This window comes from Hyposmocoma kahamanoa, unplaced genomic scaffold, assembly GCF_003589595.1.
Source record: "Hyposmocoma kahamanoa isolate Upper Pololo Valley unplaced genomic scaffold, ASM358959v1 116, whole genome shotgun sequence".
NCBI classification, from domain to species: Eukaryota; Metazoa; Arthropoda; class Insecta; order Lepidoptera; family Cosmopterigidae; genus Hyposmocoma; species Hyposmocoma kahamanoa.
Window position 1 is genome coordinate 3,840,040 of NW_020653391.1, and position 22,258 is coordinate 3,862,297.

The window sequence follows — 22,258 nt, forward strand, 5'->3', positions numbered from 1 at the left end:
TTAATTTTATTTGCACTTAGCTCGCTTTTTGCTGGGCGGGCTTAGATCTAAATACTCCTAAATGTGCGAGATAAGTATTTCTTTGATTTTGATAAGGAATCATTAATTTATTGGTTCTTCTTGATGTCTTCGTTGCGTGTGTGCTCGTATTTGCGCTGTGTACTATGGCCTAAAAAGAGGAGAGGCTATTGTGCCCAGACGGCTGAAGGAGGAATTTTTTTCATCATCTGTTTTATGCGCACAGTCCAGGAATGGAATTTCCTGTGGCGACTGTGTTTTCGAGCACATACATTATTATAGTAGGAATAGAGCTACTTGTGAAAGGGCTTTACCTATTTCTGCCAAGCAAAGGTGAGGTGTTGGTAAAATTACTGCCATATGGGACTTTACAACTTATGTCTCAGGGTCACGGGCCTTGTAGACCTTATTTTTGCTCCGAAACGAATGCGCTCTACGTCCGATTCGTATCAGGAAGTCTTCTCTCGATCTTCGTCCGACATCCGTTCGAAACAATTACTGCGAAATAAGCAATACTTGACCAAATGAAAAGACGCGTGATGCGAATGAAGCTTCATACTGGATACTTGTCTTTTAATTTTGTCGAATATTACTTATGTGACAGTAATTGTTACGGACGGATGTCGGACGGAGATCGAGAGTGGCCCCCCAGTTCCGAATCCAGGAAATGACGGTCCGAAATGTCACAGGGATCATTTTATCTCTAGGTGTACAGAGATATTCGTATATTTTTCTCGTATTCGAATCGGACTTAGTACACAAGCGACATCCGAAGTGGATCCGAGTTTTCTAAATTTGTATGGTCTCGGATGCAGTACGCAAAGACGATTAATTTTGTACCCAATTAGAATCAAGAGTACGTCAAGCTTGTCGCTTAAGATTTAATTTTAACTCTGTGCCACTAGCGATAAGAACGATCTTAAGTTTTAGGCAAGCAGGTGCAGTGCCACTCTAGAGTTTAAATCGCATGTATCTGAGGAGTTCTGCTACTGCCCTGTCACTGTAAGTAATTTTAGAAGCACTAGAGCTCTCTGTGAAAGAGTTCGTCCAGGGAAGTACTGCCACCTTACCTATGTCTGCTGCTAAGAAGTAATGTCAGCATTACTGCAATCCGGTTTCGAAGGGTAAGGGTATGTTTCAGGGTGATAGGCGCAGAGGCATCTTTACAACTTGAAACTCTGAGTGGACAGGCGTGTTGCTTACCATCAGGCTCACGACTTCTTCGTCCTCTCACTTGGTATAATATACAAAAACAATTGCTTCAAGCTGCTAGTAAGGCTGAGGGGAATTAACCAGTTATTATTATTGTTATTTTTGATATCTATTTTAGATTCTCGTCTCTCCCGAGATTTAAAAGATTAGACAACATCACACACATAGCTCTTATCCCAAAGTAAGTAGCTAAAGCACTTGTGTTATGGAAATCGGAAACAACGATGTACCACACGAGACAATATAGAAAAGTTAGTGTTGTACACTGACCCGGCCGGGGATCGAACCCGGGACCTCAGAAATGGCGATACCTCAAAAACCGGTTAGCGAGCCACTCAACCACAGAGGCCGTCAAATGACGCCCAACAATGGCGTTTCTTTTAGTGGTGGTTTTAAATGACATTGAGAGAAAAATCAAATAGATATATTGTCTCTGTATATGTTAGTAGAGGTAAAGCTGTAGAGCCTTAAACACCGCGGTAAAGTTGCCTACTAATCGGCATTCTACAGGATTTTTCACGGAGAATGTGCGACAGAATTGCTCAATTCCGCCTTCCGCTTTCCATCATCGGGGAACCAGACAATATCCACAACCCCACCCTTATGTTGTGGATATTCGCTTCGCTTCCACATATATATGGAGAACGGCTATGGAGTGGAATTCCCTGTTTGCAGAACGTTCCCTGAACGGTATAACCTGGGTCTTTCCAAGGCGAGAGTAAATAGGCATTATTTAGGTGAGAATGCTCCATTGTCGACCTCATCGTCACTTTCCATCAAATGAGATTAGAAATTAGAAAAATTCTATCGAAGAGGCTGGACCCGAACCAGGGTCTGTTGTCTCAACGTGACTACTAGTCCAGTGGGATCGAACGAATCTTTCTATGTGTTTGTTCGATCTTTGTGTCAGTAATAATTTCATATTTATTGTTTAAAAACATTATTCTAACAAGAATTTTTGCTCAACATGTCTCGAAGCAGTCCATGGCCCTTAATCATGAGATTCCGCAGCGGTGACTTGACGGAAACTGCGCGCCAAATCACTGGCAGCCCGTTCATCTAGTACGGACGCAGGCGCACTCCTAGTTTGCTTCATTCTTACTAAAGACATATGCAGGACTGCACACTACAGCATGTATTACCTAATGGTTACTACGTAACAGATAAATCACTCATGCAAAATCGAAAATATCTACGCTTTAATAGCCTACTAAATCTGATTAATGGCGCCAGGCACTCAGTACGAAGAAAAAGGAACCTAAGCACGTGCTCAGAGAGGTAAAAATAACGTTGCCTGTCGTATGCAGTCGTACGGGACCGAATGCGCTAGGGTTGTACAAGAATTGTAATGTAAATGAAAGGCTTGTCTGGAACTTTGAAATTACAATTATTTATTTAGTAAAGCGATGGGAGAACGGTTACCTCTCAATTACAAGTTGACGGTTCGAATCCCGAAGTGGCGGCATGTACCCTATAATATATAGTATAAATATAAAGTATATACTTTTGAAAGTTATGTACATATGCGCGTATACGCGCCGTAAACGCGCGTCACTTGCTCGTGTAGCTCGTGCAGACGCGCTTTAGTATATATCACGCATTTTGTTAGTTTTAATTTTAGTTTTGTTTTATATTTCAGTTAGTTTTTTTGAAATTAAGCAACCACATGAAATTCTAAGAGTAAACTCCAGTGGAGTGTATATGCTTCTATCTTGCAACGCGATGTTTGCACGCGTTTGAATCTATTCACTACAGCGCACCTGTGGCGCCTATACGCACAGATGACGCGCGTTTACAGCGCCGTAAAAGCGCGTTCGTGAAATGCACGTCGTCGGCGCGTATAAAGTACGCCGTGTGTTTAGGCTCTAAACTCTCTCCTTAGCGGAGACCAGTGCTCAGTAGTGGGACAACTAATGGGTTGACGATGATGCTAATTTAGTATTTAAATTACTGTCAATTATTATTATATAATTCTAGAATAATTTGACGATTAATTTTTTTTTGAAATACTTTAGACTTCAATTTGACACTCATTTGCCAATTAATTAATTGACTTTTCAGAAAATATTTGTTTAGATTTAATTATCATTATAATGATATTTTAATTAATGGTAATCAAAATGTATATTTAAAAAATTGACATTGCTACGCCCTTACAAGGTACATGTTTGATACTGTAAACTACTATAAGAACTATTATGTAACAACATGTTTTGCAATAAACGTTATTATTATTATTATTTTACACCCACACACTGAACAATAATTACGCAATTGCGACATTGCGACGATTTTTTTACCTATTCAGTTGTGTGTGCAACACCCTCTGAGCACTTGCACTGCCGGCGATACGCTCAGTGGTAGGCACTTATCGCGTAATCACGAGCGAGTGGTAGAGCCCTGACTACATTAACAACGTCACTTTCTATAGTCTCATCCACTAATCACTGGCGTAGTACCTAACACGCAAAGCAAGATCTTGTTTATATTTGAAAATAAGACTTAAAAATTGCAAATGGTAAGTAAAATACAAAAACATTTTAGAATATAAATTTTATTTTATTTCTTATAAATTTTCTTACATTTAGGAAGAACTTAGTTTCGCAGTGCGAGTGTTTGTTTACCACAATAACTAAAAATTGCAATATTAACTAATGTTTCACTAAAAAATTTAGTACAAATTTTATATTTATAACTATGAGACATTTATTTTATTATAACATGATCTTACAATTTATACAGATAATAACGTATGATCTTTTGAAAGAAAAAACAAAATAACTAAAAATTAATAAAAAAGAAACCTATGTTAAAAATGAAAATACGACTTAAATTATATCTACAGGCATGGAAGAGCTAATTTTTCGATAAATTTAACTTTTTTTTATGTTAATATTAACTACGAAATATACAAAAATAGTTACAAATAAATAATCGCTTTCGTTTAAATACATAGGAATCGTTTAACTCGTTACCTTTGTGGTACGGATTTGGAAAAAATCTATATAAAAATATTTCTATTTGTAGTTAGGACGTTCTTAAATAGCACCAATAAGGTTGTTAATTAATTAATTATTGTTTAAATCCTTTAATATATTTTTTAAGACTCACTGCAGAATATAAGATCACCATGTGTTACGCGTACTGCGTACTTATAGCAGTTTGTTTGAGTGTTTCAGAGTGCATGTCAATTTGCATGCTACTTAATTTGTGTGTGTATTTTTTATGTCCTAAATCGTCTGTATCCGTGTACGTAACTATTCAAATGCTATCTTATTTTCTTGCCAGTCGTTCGTTAAGCTCTAAACACTTCTTAAATTGCAATAAAGAAGATTATGATACCGGATAAACGCTATGTAATATGTGCCTTCTTTATATTATTGCAAAGGAATGCTTTTTAAACTTATCCAAGAATTGTTAATTGGTTAATTTTCACCATTTTTACGTGCATTTTATAAAGAAAAGAAGGTGCGTGCAAAAATGAGAGCGTCTTTACACGATGCAAGTCGTTTTCGCATAGTATATATTATGTGGCGTAAAAATTTAGTCATAATCATTGTCAAGCGAAAAAAACTAATTAGATTGCTCATTTTTTACTAACTGTAAGTAGACTACCGTAATATACTGATGAAAAATAAGTTAGTTTATATTCTTTTCTTTATAAACACAAATAAAAAGATAAAATATGTAGCAAAGACTGACAAATTAGTATTAGTAGCAGCTTTTCAACATCAACAGTTGAAAGCAATGAGTTCGTTAACATTACGTCCAATATTGATTTGTCAGTATTTAACCATAGTATATGATATTTATTAGAGTTAATGCCTGACTTCGAGGCCTATCCCAGATCAGTACTACCTGTACCATGAGTCTACAGTATCGAAGCGATCGACCGAGGGAGTATATGAGACATTTTTGTTTTACTTGTGATCATTAATGAGCGTTGAATAAATTGCCATTTAAAGAATTCATGTCATGATCGCTTGCGTCTTTTACACTGCAACACGTGGTAGAGGTACAAAACAAGGCATTTCGGCCTATGTTGTCGATAGCCCTTAATTACACCGCAAAATTGTTTAGGGTGTTCTCTTCTTTGGGCTTTATTCAGAAGTCCTTATAAGTAGATTGATGATCATAATAGTGCTTCTGCAGTAAATAACGTGCTTATAGAGCAACCCCACAAGAGTCGCTGACCACGACACGATATGCAACGATATTTGTTATTGCGCGTCTGAGGGCCCATTTATTCACTTCGTACTGGGAAGTAATTGTGCTCCGTTGTTATTAATTTAATTGAATAGGTTATTCCACATATTATATAGCACCACATACTATCAAGTTTAAAACTTGAAGCACCATCATGCATCATTACAGTTACAGTACTGTCATCTTATTGTCTATGCCAGTCATCTATCAGTTGCTATAGCAGGTCTGCCTCACTCCAGCCAAGATCACGCTAAACTCGTCCTCAGGTCTCGCGTCGGGTCCTGGAGGCGCGGGAGTGTAATTTGCAGGTGGAGTTCCTGCAATCACGGATGTGTACGGCGAAGGGTACATCCTGTCGCAGTATTCCTGGCCAGGAGGAGCTTGCTCAGGACAATATTGGCCCCGGTACTGCTGATCATATCGGTACTGCTGTTGCTGATGATCGATCTGAGCGCCATCAGCGCCATAATCCAAATATTTGTCAAACTCACGAGCGTCAACATCGGATTCCGGAGACGCTGTCCTCATTTCAGGACGAGGGTTCATGAACTGCTCTTGTTCTTGTGGAGCATTTGCCGGGGGTTCTTCAGAAAAGTAGTTTCCACCAGTATCGTACTCCGTCTTAGGCTGTTCTGGATAATGAGGCACGTACGGCTCCTCAGTTTTATACATTTGCTCATATTGTTCATACGGATGATACTGAATGCTATATTCAGAAGTCATTGGTCCACTAGGTGCTGATGAAACTCTAGGTGTACTGGTTCCCAGAGTTTGCTGATCCTGAGATGTGGCTACAGGTGGAAAGAACGTCCCGGTTACTAGCGGAGGTTGTTCAGTCAATGTCCTCTGTGTGCACATGACGTACATTCCATTGGCCATGCCCATGGCAGCGACTGGAGCTGGAGAGTACGATCCTGAGGTCCGGTAAGGCTTGTACGGAGAATATGAGTCGGAAAGGGACGAAGGATTGATCGCTCTTCGTCGTTCTTCATACTGAAAATTTTCCTTTTCGTTTTCTACAGGAGAAGCGTCTGGGGTCGGAAGAGGGGCTTCAGCTGGAGCACTTCTCCTTCCCTGTGGTTCAGGAGATCTAGCCGGAGAGGACTCAGGAGTTTGAACGTGGCCGTTAAATTGATTTGATTGGTAAGAATCAGATGCTAGTGGAGAAGTTCTATAGGGCGAGAAGCCAGCTCCTGGGTTATGAGAGAATCTGTCCGGGGAATCAGTAGCGGCTGCATATGGAGACCCTAAAGCAGCTGATGCCGGGGGGGCACTGGACGGTGTTGTTGGTTGGTTGGGCCTAGTCTTCGTTTGCTTTCGTCGCCGAGGTCGGTATTTATAGTTGGGATGTTCAGTCATGTGCAGGACCCGAAGACGCTCAGCTTCTTCCACGTATGGCCGACGATCTTGCGGGGTCAGTGACCTCCATTTTTTACCTGAAAATAAGAAATAGGTTTTATTAATTTATGTAATATAATAGACTTTATAGTTTGCAGGACCTTGGAAATCTGTTTAAATATTTTGTGACTTTTACAGTTATTTTAAGAATAACGATGTTTAAATTGAAGGAGATGTAAAACAGTATTTTAACGTTTAAAAAGTCGTAAACATAATTCTATCAGTACGATTTTCTTTTGTCAGACTTCAGACAAAATAGCTGAACAGTGAACACGTATTTCTGCTTTTTGTTCGGTATATTTTTAAATAACAATATATTATTAAATTAAAATATATTGTTAAATAAACATTATACTGTACTAATATTACACTATGCTATATTATGGTCCTATACAAATTAAATAAATATTTGGAAATCGGGTACAACGACGGTACCACAAACAGCCAGACTCGAGGCAATACAGAAAAGTTAGTTTTTCTACATTGACCCGGCCGGGGATCGAACCCGGGACATCAAAGAATGCGACACCATGAAAACCGGTGTGCAAGCCACTCAACCACGGAAGTCGGCAATACATAACGATTTTCTGCGAAAAAATGTCAGAAAAATTTATTGAAGAAACATTACAATCTAAGATCTGGCAGTATGGTTTTTTTGGCAGTATTAGATGCCTTAGCCATAATAAACGACGAAAAATTTTACTACTACTATTTATACAATTCGGAAAACTTACAGTTAACGTAAAAAACTAGTAGATAGATATAGATAGAATCTTTATTCACCACCATGACAAATACATACACAGACACATGATACAGACATTAACTTAAACGTAACACAGTAATATGTTCCACTAACATCTCTCTTGGAAGCCATGGCAATGAAATGGCGCTAACTCAGCATAAATGACGCGGCTGCCCGCGACGCTGGTATTCTGCCAGGACAGGGACGCCACTCGTAGAAACCCAAAACAAAACCAATTTAATTCAATTAAATGTAATTTAATTTCATCCAATTTATTTATTTATCTTTTCTTAAACACCTTAGCCACTCATATTTCCAATTTCTGCATATTTAAAAGATACTCTTGCAGTTTCAATTCAATTCTTTATTGCATTTACCGTAATGTTAATGTTGCTTCTGCTTGAAAGTTCTTTTTGTGACGCTATTACGCATAGGAGGAGGAATATTGTCTCAACAACGAGTGGCTAAATATCGGGAACTCCCTCTAAATGCAGCGGTACTATACCCCCCCGGCATACAGAAACACCCTTGTCGACCTTGCTCCAAAGCAACAGTTTACCGTGGAAGATGAAGTAAGTTTCTCATACAAATAATAAGGCACGTGAGACTAAACAACATCAAACAACAATCCAGCGAGATGCAATTTAAGGCGCCCACCCATCGCAAGCATGTCAGACTTATTTAGAAAAGGTGTCACATGACTCCATGAGGTCGTATTGAAAGTAGTAGTAGTGGAAATGGTGTTATTTGCAAGATGCCATCAGTAAAATTGAATAAAACAAATGATGTTTGATGACTGTACAGTTATTTTGGAACTTTTATAACGCAAAGAAGTCAAAGTTCAAAACCCTCACGAGACAAAAAAAGAAACAACATCGAATATTATTACAAATTACACCCCACATCTAGATAACACAAATGTAATATTAGGAATGCCTTGAAAATAAACTGAGCTGTCACATGGTCAAGCTAAACAATCACGATAGTGTTTTATCAAATAACTATAAAACACCTTCGGGGACTGCCTCATAAATTTCTTTGGTACTTTTAAACAAGTGCCTCGCCTCTGCCATTAAACTTTAGCCTCTAATTCCTATAATATAAGGTAGTTAAGACTTTGTACTTTAAGGTGTGAGGTTAGTAGAGAAAATTATCAAGAAGGCAGAACAATCTTTGAGGATATTTATCATTAAGACACTAGTTGCTACTGGCAAAAGAAACAACTTCACTTTAGTGATGTGTACGTGTCGATGTTTCTGTCGATATATCGTGTGTTTTTGAAATTGTTGTATACGATAGAAAAATTTTCTACTTGCGTAATTATTAAAAAAACATACGATTTTGGATTTGGATGGACTTTAGTAAAAGTTTTTGCAATACAGTTAAATATTGACTATAAAAAAGAACCATGTCTATCCGTTTAATAATAAATAGCAACGAAGCAAGGACCAAAAGCGGTAATCGGTGCAGGTTTTTAAGAAAATACGAATTTTGACACAAGATGCATGTTGATAAGTTAGATTTTACAATGCAATGATATAAAGTTGGGTTACTGATAATCATCATCAACCTGTTTGTACGTTTCACTGCTGGACACGGGTCTCTTTTCGGCTGAGGGTTTAGACTTCACACGTTTCCCGAGCGTTGTGAACCTTCTTCAACGTACAGGTTTCATTACCATGTTTTCCTTCAACGGAAAGGTCGTGGTAAATTTCAAAAATAAATTTCGCACATAAATTCCGAGAAACTCAGAGGTGCGAGCCCAGATTCGAACCCACGACCCTCTACTTGAGAGGCGGTAGGTCAAATTAGGCTACCACAGCTTCGTTCGCTTCACCGGTAAACAAAGAAAAAATATCTTTCGTCTCAGATAGCAACAACTACGTTGGTAAAACGTAACAAACACAAAAGAAAATTCCCCACCAGGCATATGACAACGCCATGACGCAATTTAGTGGTCATACGTCACAACTGAAGGTGTAACATAAAACCACAATAAATGTGACATTTTCAATAATAAAACAAAGATGACCGTTTTATAAGACCGGTAATGTGCGGTTAAATACGCAAACCTAAAACGTTACGTATTTTTTAAATAATGAATCAGATCGATTCATTCACACATATATTATTATATCCTTGTTTGTAGTATTTGTCGTGTAAATGAATTATTTCTCTATTTTAGTTTCTATGATTTATTTTAATAAGGAAAAGTAAACAAAAACACGGCTACTTAGAAAACAAAATTATGTACGGACAACGACACACCAGACTACACATTTTTATTGGAAAATCGCCTCCAGTGCAACGGAACAAGATACGTCAATGTGTAGCTTGATGTGCTGGCGTGTGTACATATGTATGTATGAAAACCCTGGAGTAGGCTATAATTATATGCTGTACATATCCTTATAAGGTCTCGCGTACATAAAAATGTACGTAATATAAGAAATGATTCAAACCCAGGCAATATTATTTGTGTGACCATGTAAAAAATATTGAGTTTAAACATATGACCATTTAGCAAAATATTTCAATAAATCGATTTCGCTTTTCATACAAAACTGATGACATATTTTTTTATGAACGGTACCTAGTGACGTGACGTGCAAGTCGTGCTCTTGGTGGTCTTGGTGATGACACGTCTGTCTACAACAGTTGCAATACCACTTAGTGCTTTAAATCACAAAGATCTGAGGAGTACTGCCACTGCGAATTAGGGGACCACTCGCTATTTTCGTTAATACGCCGTTTTCGTCAACTGGTTAATTTTGTAACTCTTCAACACGTCAATTATGTGAAAATATAAAAGTCGCCATTTTCCCTAACTCGTCATTTTCTTTAACTAATCGCTTTCATCTACTGGTCATTTTATGTCATTCGACATTTGTCATTATTCGTACAGTCATGTACAATTATACAATATGTGTATGAATTTTAGTTTCATTTTATAATTTAAGCAAAAATGTATACTGTCCAGTTGTCGAAAATTACTCATCTGAGAAAACGACGAACAGGCCAAATTGACGAGTTAAAGATTTAGATGGCATTGGCAAAGTACAAAAATTTACCAGTTGACGAAAAAGGGCGTATTACGAAAATGACGAATGGTCCCCTAATTCGCCACTGCGCCCGCAACGCTGAAACATAAGTTGACAAGTCCCATGCGCCTGTAATTTCACCAACATCATTACCCTTCAAAATCGATACGCGATAATGGTCACACTACTGCTTGGCGGCAGAATTAAGTAAGGTGGTAAGTACTACCCTGAACGAACTCTTTCACAAGAAGCTCTACTGCTACTAGTACTACTGTATTTACTCAGGCCTAAAGTATGCAACTATATTTCATACATTTTATTGGGTGTTTCAATGTAGTTTGCCAAATATAAAATTAGCAAATAATAGAAAATTAATTTAAAATTGTACCCTTGAAAGTGAAATGCATATATAATTATGATAAACTATTCCAATACTGTAAAGTTTCAAATCGTTTTGATAAAGTAAATTTAGTAATTGCATCTGAGTACCAAGAAAAAGTTCCATTTTTGGAGAAGGAAAAAAGACTATCATGACTACGAATATTGCATAGCAATCGTACATTTAAACTTCCAAATTATAACAATGTATATGGTAGGAGAATATGGTCATTTGTAATTCCAGATGTGTTAAACTGGATACCAAAGAAAAAGTACATTTTAGAATCAACAAATAAAAGGATCTGTACCAGATTGATCAGACAACACTTGGCCAGGGAGTAATATTATATAAGAGCTGTGTAAGTAAATATACTAGATTTTTAAATAAGTAATAATGTTAAGACGTCGCTGTGGTTGGAATTTACTAGGTGCATAATTTTAGAACATAAAAATTTTTGCTTTAGTAATGTGAAATAACTTTTGTAATTTTTCCAAATAAACAGTTAAATTTTTTTAATTATAAAAAAAAATACAAAAAGATACCATTCATATTTTTACAAATTGATAATGATGCGTCTGTTTCGTAAAATCTAGACGAGCTAATCGAATAGAATAAGTAAAAATAACGACATAATTAATTTGACAAAAAACTAAACAGTGCCCACAACATTGTCAGTCAGGTAAGAGGATTGAGCGATGTCAGATGTCAAATTGACAAATGAGGGGTGCGCTTCCTGTAGAGTGGCGACTGCGCCCATTTAGATAAACATTACTTTAAGAAGTGTATCATCGTGTGGTTAATATTAAATTTATTTAAATATATAATAATGTACATGTAATATAATGTGTAATTGTTTGCAAATTCTCAATTAAAAATTATATCACATTTCGATACTCTAGCATTCAAGTAGTTATTGTTAAACGTCGAGACCATTCAGCTCCTAGACCACACCAATATTATAAGACGCTTAAAACGGATAAAACCATTTGAACTAGTGTAGTGTTAGTGTATAATTAAAATAAATAGGGCCAATGACACTGAACAAAAAGATCACATGATTAAATTGTGTTCACATAAATACGAAGAAAATTGCCACTTGGTGAATTCTTAGTTTACTTTGTTTATTAGATTAAGCGAAATGTAAATCACTTATTAGTCTTGTATTTTGCTAGATTGTAATGTATTTACAATGTACTTTATTAATACCTTATAAATAAATAAAATAAAATTGTACAATCTACCTTACTGTAGGCGTGAGATCCATCGACATTTTTACATAGAACAAATATTCCATACAAAATACGAAAGACCAACTAATACGTATCGTGTTAAAAAGATTTTTTTCTTTGTGTGACAGACTATTACCAAATTCAAAATATGTAATTTCACGCTCCAATTGCCGCTATAACTTATAGAAATTTGAGTTTAAAGGGTTATCGATATAATTTTTTATCGATATTGTAACTCGATGATTAATTTTGAGCTCACTATTCGAGAATATTGTGATTTAGATTTTTTTTATTTAAGTAATTTTTATCGATTTTATTAATGAGTTATTTGATGGAATGTTGTGTTTTTAGATAAATATTATTCGTATGCGATGTTTTCAATATTTTAAATTCTTAAATCTATTTTTGCCATAACTTGAAGAATGTTTGGCTTCGTTATAACTGTTTTAACTATATAAAAAAAAACATTAATTTAAGTTTATATTAATAAATTTTAACGACCTCGGTGTCTCTCATTAGCACTGTGGACGCTAGATGAAAGGTCTCGTATTCAATTTCTGGTAGGACAATTTAGGAAACCAACTTTTACAGATTCATTGTGGTCTGGGTGTTCCGTGTGTTTATTTCGTTGGCTAATCTTCATAGTACAGGGAAATCCCTAGATTGAAACCAGGCTATGTATTATTTAATATGGGTTTTCCCCTACCTCAAAAAACTTGAAGAAATACTACTTTACCTGGGATATTTATTTGAAATAGCAGTAGAGCTCTGATTTAAAATTGAATTTAAAACAAGACGTAAACAATAATTTTTCGAAATGTCGCTTACGCCCTTTCTACAGAAACCGACGATATGTTAAAATGAATTCTTTACATCATACTTAGACCATGAAACTTTGAATCAATCTACATCCCGCATGGAAGAATGGCGTGAGTGAGTGCTCCATTAGATTTAGAAACATATAACCCACATCCTCTCCAATTCTTGTAACTCTATCGACAATATTAGTCGACAGTAGTAGATATTTTTCTGCATCCAATGGAGCAATGAACTTTTTCGACGTAACTTCACTTAGGCCATTCTTCCATGAAGGGTACGTATGTTTAATATGTTTTTACGTCAAAGTTTTTGACTGCCTCTGTGGCCGAACAGTTATTATGCTGGACTGTCACGCAGAGGTCTCGGGTTAAATTTCCGGGCTGGGACAAATATTAGTACGGCCTACATTTATTTATCTCGTGAGTTTGGGTGCAATTTGTGCGTTAAAAAATTAAATTATTTATTATGCAAGACTGTAAAGTTGTTGTTTGACGCGATTGATTGTTTTGAAACCTCAGCAAGCGAAGGATTTAGAATTCTGAGCGTAGCGAGGGTTTCAAGGCTCGAGACCCAAAACAAATTTGCTGCCGAGCGAAACACACAACTTTTCACCTCACTCACAAAAACAGTTGAACTATAACAAAATAATTTAATAAACAAAATTACTTATCGTAGTCAATTTAACGCCAACAATAATACGAATAAAATATACCAACGGATTTATATTCTTATTACAAAAATAATGTACGACAAATCGCGTAGTTGAACGTGTCCTTATATTTTTTTTTCATCGAAAGACAAAGTTTGGTGCAACACAGTCCTTCTCCACGCTAGACTACACGATTTCTAATGAGTAAGAAAGCCTTTCCGAGTTAGTGAGGTGAAAAAGTTATTTGTTATATCCACGCTCAAGAGAGAATATAGTTTTGCTTTTTTAACTGACTTCAAGAAAAGGAGGAGCTTCTCAATTCGACTGTTTTTTTTGTATGTATGTTACGCGATAACTCCGGTATTTGTGAACCGATATTCATGAGTCTTTTTTGTTGGAAAGAGGGTCTCTCTCTCCATAGTGGTCCCATTTAATTTTAAAGAAAATTATCCACCTCTAAGGGTGTGGATGGAGGAGGGGGATGACGCAGTGCGTGATGAAGATTCATTTTTATAAATAGTGCCTAAATTTTATTATAAGCAGCAATTAATTTAATGGTTGATTTTGCTATTCTCGAATTCAAGGCCTTTTTCTCTCGATATACTTGGAGAAGTGAGGACCGATTTTTATTATATTTTAGTGGCGAACTAACCCGGTAACCGATTTCAATAAAACATGGTAATTATATATAATTCCACGTACTTTTGAGGTCGGTTTTTTTACTACTCTGTACTGAGATTTTTAGTAATTACGTCATTATGACATTTCCGTGCCTCTTGGTATTAAATTATGAAACACCATTGGTTGTTGGAACCCACTGTTCCACTCTACTCAGTTTTAGTAAACAAGGGGCCTAATACAGCTCGACAGGCTTACGTAACCGGTGTCTCGGTCTGTCTAAATGAAAAAGCGCGCGAGTACACTTTTTATCGAAATTAGAGAACACAGATTAATGGCCCTCTACCAAGTGACTACTGTCTTACATTAGAGACCTGTCTTCCCATATTTTAACGCTGCGATGAATCTTCTTACTTCGAGGCAAATATTTAACTTTTACTTTAGAAATATAATTCGAATTTCAATTGCATCTGAGTACTTTAAATAGTCCGATAGTTGTAAAGGTACCTGGCTGAGTGAAGAAAAACTTTCATAGGTTAAAATATCTGAATATCGTGGTACTAAAAGCATCATGATATTCCAATAAAATACATATTGCAATCAATAAAGCGACACCTACTGTCAGCAGCTGGTAGCTGTAAAGGTAATTCTTGATTGAAGAAAAATCTCAGTATAGAGTACTAAAAAAACCGACCTCAATTAGTTCGCGGAATCACATCTATTTGGCAAGTTTTATTGAGACCGATTACCCGCAAGTGCGCGAAACCGAATTCATCCCTTGCCACCCTTAGAGGTTCAATATTTTCTTCAGATTTAAGTTGGATCACAACTGAGGTGCCCTTTTTCCAATAAAAAAAGAATTATCAAAATCGGTTCTCAAATGCTGGAGTTATCGCGTAACATACTGTTAAAATATATATAGGGGAAAATACGCCATTCTCTTTTGGCGCGACCTAGGACACGGTGAAATTTTGTATCTTTAACCATATGTATTAAAGTTGAAGATGTTTCCATTCTTCGATTTATGCATGTTTAGTATACTATGATATGTCGACCTCTGTGGCTTAAAGTTTAACGCCGTGGGCGCTGAATAAGTCCCGGGTTCTATGCTGTGTAGAACAAATTACAGGCACAAGGGACTTTTCAACTTGTGTCACAGGGCAACGGGCGGTAACTATAGGTAATTAGGTACTAACTGAATTTTGGTTGTTTTTTTTGTTATTGATAAACTTATATTTAAATATCGATTTTCATTTTTCCATCCAGTATAACTACATAACATTTCAAATAATTGCAATTTTTTCATTGAAAAAAAAAACCGACTTCAAAAGTTTGCTTATCGACGTTTTTCGATTTCCATGGGTTCCCATCAACAGATTCTGAGTTCTTGGTGACAATGGGACTGTTACGGGCTCCTTCGTACATTTTGTATTTTCTTTTCTGTTTGTCATGGTAACGGTGATTTGATGACTACACGTATTGTGTCAAGTGAAAAGTCGTCTTTTATTTACGGAAAATAATTAGTAATTTGTGAGCCGAAACGAACCCGGAACACCATCCGAGACTACCTCGAGAGTATACCCTTTCAAACAAAAGAAGAATTTTCAAAATCGGTGCACAATTGATGGAGAAATTGGAGAATACATGGACACATGCCTATAAATTTGAGGATTTCCTTCGACTTTCATGGGATCCCTTCATCAGATTCTGACTTGGTCACAATGTGTCGGTTAAAAAAGATACATTCATATTATTTAAAGATACGCGTATAAAGATATACTCTACGACAACACGACAGCTAAAATTGAATAACTATAGTTCTATGAACCCATTTTTTAACCGCACAGAAGCCGTATAAAAAATGTAATGATAACATTTTAATGATGCGATCCATCATTCGTGTTATGACACCGGTGGTCCAGCCGTTTAACGAGTAATGATTTTAATGATATATCATTAATTAGATCAACATCATTAATGGAATTAATGATGCGTTGGGATTTATTGGAAGCAATTATTGGAGTCCTTGTTTTTTATGAAGTTTTATCCCGTGGGTTTGCTTGTGTATTCAAAAGTTACAATTTAAAAAATATGTTAATGCTTTAATAAGAAATACAAAAACAACTTTTTAATCGCAAATATAAACTGTAATGAATAAATTATAACAGACTATAACACCTTATTACGATAGGAAACTTTACGAAATGATCGAATAAAAAATATGTAAATTTTGAATGCAGTTATTCTTAAAATAACATTTTAAGAAGTAGTGATTTTTAAATATTGTTAATGTTCGTTTAAAGGATATAAATGACAATAAATTCCATGACACTCGCATCTTCGTTGTTAAGTAAGGTTTATCTAAGATATACATAATGTCCTGGAAATGAAACTATTTCTTCGGATCCAAATTACGTATATTTGTTTTTTCAAACAAACCGACGTTTCGGGCCCTTTGCAGGTCCCACGGCTGACTAAGATGGCAAAGTCATCAACCAGTTATGTCTAATATTAATGCAAACCACAATATTTTTAGTTATTTTTACAGAAGTTATTAATCAAATACATTATTTTTAAATTTTCAAAGAACATTCCAATTTGCGCTACACATGTTTCACAAATTATATTAAATCGACTTTAAGAATTATTAATTAAATTTTATTAAAAATTATGAAACGATAATTAGAATAAATCAAAACGTATTAATTAGTACTGCATGTCTGTCTGTCGTGCAATGTCTTATGTCTGCTTGGGATTTTTCAGCAGAGGAAGTACAATAGATCCGAAAAAATAGTGTCATTTCCTATGTGTAACAATCGCGAAAACCTAAGAACTCGATGTAATAATGTTCTGAGTTGATAAAAGGCGTTTGCGACCCTGAAATTATAGCACTATAATTCACAATAACACAAATGTTCCTACTATTAATGAAAGACGTCTTAAATTGGGGTCTATCAGAGCAATATCTAAATGTGGCAATATACATGGCATATTATTTAATAAATAATATTTAATTTTATTTATTCAGTTAAATTGAGCATCTATGAACATAATATAATACAAAAACTAATCTACATGAACCGGGCCCGGAATCGGTGGTATACGACACCCTTCGGCCAAAAGTCCTCTTTCATGAAGGTCGAAAGATGTTCGATCGGCACTCTCACCACAAACGAATTTAAAATTGACATTGTGGCGAAACTTATACACTCGACTCTGATTCTAAATCTTACTCTTAACATTTGAGTCAACTGATACGCCATCTTAACGTTCCACTATTCCGAACGGGTCTCGTCTAAGGAAAAGTTTCAGGCTGTAGTCCGCCAAGTCTACAAAGAGTTCTGTAAGAGCAAGTGCTCAAGCTCCAAAGTAATCTCCTGGATTTCTATAATAATAATAATATTATTAATAATAATAAAATGGATAATAGTATTCAATTCAATTCAATTCAAATTCTTCATTTGCCACGTCACAAAGCTCATAACATTTAGCACGTCAATAGTACAAAATATTTTATCAAAGTCATTCACTACTAACTTTAATATTATCTTTAATATTACCTATAAGTAACGCACACACTCAACATAGTACATACACACACATAAAGTAATATATGAACTTAATAATAATATATTGTTATGAAATAAATCGCTTAAGTAATAAATCATTAATAGATACATTAAATGTCATAAAACAATGATAATTTTTTTAAATGCATAAGGTCAAAATATTCGTCAACTTTATAGAATGAATTTTCAATTAAATTTTTTTTTTATCTTTGTTTTGAATTCTAATTCGGGCAATTCGGATATAGTCAGTAATAATAATAATATAATATATAGTTAGTAATAATATAACGCACACACTCAACATAGCCCCGCACTAAGGTAACCCTGTGTCGCGGGTGCCATGGACACATAGGCAACCACAAATTACACCCGAACTCACGAGACAAATAAATGTAGGCCATACAAATATTTCTCCCGGCCCTGGAATCGAAACTGGGACCTCTGCGTGGCAGTCCGGCATGGTAACCGTTCGGCCACCGAGGCAGTTAATCTATGAAAATGATTGTAGAAGAGATCCTGGGTTCAATTCCCGGCAGGACCAAATTGGTAAACGATATTTTCTTAATTGTTCTGCTACTCTTTATGACAAACTAAATTTGTTTCAGTACTGACAAACAGACATAAAAACAATTTATAACGTTAATAAAGTAAGAATGTTAAATTTCCGAGATGCCATTAATCGTGATCGATTTGTTTTAACTCGATGACGAATCAAAGTATCGATCATGATAAATTATTATTGTTATATTAAAACTTCACCGTGTATTATTGTTAAAATCGAAAATATTTTCGTACAGATTGAAAAAGTAAGTCAATATTAATTATGAAGTGTGTTAGTGGTTGGGTCAATGTTCGCTTTGAAAGCACGAAATTTCGTGTTCGATACCCGTGCAGGGCTTTTTAGTGTTTAAAGACTCATGCTCATATTACATGCGTTTTCCTGTACCGATAAGAATTACGCTAAAGATACATAATTACTAATGTTTAGATGTGGTTTAGAGAATAATACATTCCCACTGTTAATGCAATTGTGAATTAACTCAAAAAGTATATTTTTTCAGAATCGATGAAAAACTAATTACTTACTTCCCATGAAAGATTATTAAGATTGATGTCTAGGATAAGTTTTATTACTAATATTTAAACAATTTTGTATTTGCCAAATATATTTAAAAATAAAAGGGAATAAATTATTTCACACTTCTGAGTAACAACTGTTTTGTCCAGAACTAGCTCACAAAAAGTTTGTCTCATTTTGAGTCAAGTATATATCTTTTCGTTGTTTCGTACAATATTCTAACGATGGTTTTGTTCACATGTAGAGAGAGTCAAACTTTGCGTCTAGAAATGGTGTAAACTTGAATGTCACATATTTTAAGTTACAACACTATTGTAATAGCAGTGCGATGTATCACCTTGTCTCAAACTAGATTTGTATTTTCTAGGGCATTCCTAATCATTTGAGCACTAGAGTACAAGAAACAATTCAAAAAAGATCATGCCTTAAATCCGTTCTACCGGCAATTAAAAACGAGGATATTTTTGTAGCGTACTTGTTATAAAAATCCATGCGATAGGCAGTAGCATCTTTCTGTATCACTTTGCCTCTTCTTTTTTATGCCCCCGACGCAAAAACAAGTTAGTTATAAGTTGGAAATTATGTCTGTGGCATCATAGGTCTAAAACGTGAGTATGCCCGTCACCCGGAGACATAAGTTGAAAAATGTTCCCCGCAGACTACCTAGATTTCCCACAAAACCTCTTTATAAGCCTTTTTGCAGGATTATTTTAAGCGCGAATTCTCCCATTGCTAGGCTTTGCCAGTTGTACGTGTGACGATTGATTTACATTACTTCTCTGCAGTAAGAACCAAGCGCGAAATGTCGTCAAGTCATGTCGTCCTAAAACTCTGTCACCTAACTTCTTTTTTATGCTTTCACTTACCCTTCAGATATTATGTTTTTGTAAGTGATATAAATGGTTAAATTAATGTTTACACTTTTCTTTTTGTAAGTTTCTTTGTACTCTGTATAATGTATTGTGCATGTAGTGTTGGTCTATAATAGATTGTGCATTTAGTTTTAAGTTTTTTTTTTTTTTCGGGTTTTCTGATCTTTTATTGGTGTAACAATTGTTGACTGACCAAATAAATAAAAAAACCGAAACGCAGTAATGCCTACATTACTGCTTGGCGGCAGAAATAGGTAAGGTTGATGACAACGACAAGAAAACCCGATCGGTACAATAAGTAATTATTTATTGTCGCAATGTGATTGCAAATTTACATACATAAATGTACGTACTTAGGGCATTCTAATGAACTTCTGACTTCACAACGATCCCCTGGGGAATTGGGCTAGGGGATCCTGGTGGACTCAACGCAAGTACTTCCCTGGACAAACTGTTTCACAAGGAGCTTACGGGAAAAATATTCAATGGTTTCATTCATAACTTTACGTCACACAAGACTTACAAGTCATAGGTACTGGAGAATCGGTATGTTATACTTATTTTTTCATTCTCAACTTAAAAGATGACAAAAAATCGAGTGCCTTTTGATTGATATGCGTCATTCTGGATCCCAACGAAACCCTGTCGATCTGGGTTTCAAATGACTGCCCATTTGTAACGATAAGCAGATATAGAACAAACTGAACGATCCGCATTTTGGGTGGCTTTCGTAGAATTACCAAATGTGTCTATTTATCAAACTGAAATTTTGACGATTTATGTGTTGTTTGGGGTTTTTGAATTTATGATTTTGTTTGAATCAGTGAATGCGAAAAGGGCACATCATTTGATATTATCCATTTTTGGAGTTAATAATACACTTTAAAGTTCGATTTAAAAACGGTGATAATTAATTATGGCATTCTATTATCATCATCATCAACCCATTTATACCTCCCACTATTGGGCACGGGTGTCCTCTTTTGTGAAGTAAGACGTATTAATAAATAGTTTATATATATCGAGTTCTTAGGTTTTCGCGATTGTTACACATAGGAAATGAAACTATTATATAAATCGCGTATATTTGTTTTTTCAAACAAACCGACGTTTCGGGCCCTTTACAGGTCCCATGATCACGGTTGACGTTTCAGAAAACAAATATATACGCGATTTAAATCCGGAAAAATAGTTTCATTTCCAAGTTTATATATGTTAAGATTATTATTAATACCCAAAAGCCGAGGTAGCCTAATTGTCTGCTACCTCCCAAGCAGAGGCCTTGGGTTCGCATGCAGGCTTGCACCTCTGATGAAATTTAATTTGAATTTCACCATGAGCCTTTTGATGAAGGAAAACATCGTGATGATCTGTACTACTGAATCTGCACGTCGAAGAAAGTCCATAACCCTCGGAAAACGTGTGAAGTCCCCAACCCGCATTGGACCAGTGTGGTGGACTATGGCGTAAACTCTAGCCTGTGATGAGACCCGTATAAATGGGTCGATGGTGATGATATAATTTATTAAAGTTTAAAGTTAATACAAACTTCTAGTGTAATAAACCACCGGTAAATGGCACCGCAAGATTTTTTTGCGCCAACGGATGTCGAGCGCACGCGCTGCATTCGAAATTCAAAAATTTGCCATCTCGTATTCCCCTTATACAAATCTATATGTCCATCTCTGACGGTTTTTTTTTGCATTTCGATTCTGACCGCGATGTTTTTTTCATGTTTCGGAGTACTGTTGCCGGTAGTAGCATAAAGAATTTAAAATAATGGATTCTTAATTCGTGCCAACATCTTGCCCTGCTCTATATCCACCAAAACGTCCATGTATAGAAATCGGTACGTCTTCCGATTTATATCAAAATCCATGCCACTAGTAATATATATTATAAGTAGGCGTTTCAAAATACGAAGTGTAAATAGACTAGCGTACTTCAACTTAGTATTTTGCTGCCCAGATGTACAGTTGATCACACTTAAAAGATGTATTTTTTTTATGGTAACAAATGATGGGCGAACAAGTCCTGCAGTTGCAGTGCCACTCAGAGCCTATAATAGCAAAGATCTAAGGAAAACAGGGTTCCATGTATCTGTTATTTTACCAGCACCGTTACCTTTCAAAATTGGAATACAATAATGCTATTATTATTGCTTGGCGGCAGAAATAGGGAACGTGGTATTACTGTCCTGGACGAACCCTTTCTCAAGAAGCTCTAGTGAAAGAGTTCGTTCATATCGGAAGTAAAACTACGCATACAAGCAGTGGAACACTAGTTAAATCTCCAGATTAATGCAGGGTTTTTTTCCATAAGTCTGGTCGGTTAATAAACTTTTTAAGAGTCAATATTACCTCAGCTTGAATTCAAAATTTTTCCGTTAAGTTAGCCGTTCGAAAAATGTATATCGGACAGTATA

At 35.7% G+C, this 22,258-nt stretch overlaps 1 protein-coding gene across 1 annotated transcript in view; it reads right to left on the reverse strand.

The window, feature by feature from the left end:
- Window positions 1–4,376: 4,376 nt before the first annotated feature.
- Window positions 4,377–22,258, reverse strand: part of LOC113239820 (putative transcription factor SOX-15) — a 196,240-nt gene continuing 178,358 nt past the window's right edge. Inside the window, exon 4 of the mRNA XM_026476961.1 lies at window positions 4,377–6,872. Within this exon, the coding sequence (XP_026332746.1) occupies window positions 5,644–6,872 (1,229 nt within the window). The 3' untranslated portion in view covers window positions 4,377–5,643. The remainder of the gene's footprint in view (window positions 6,873–22,258) is intronic.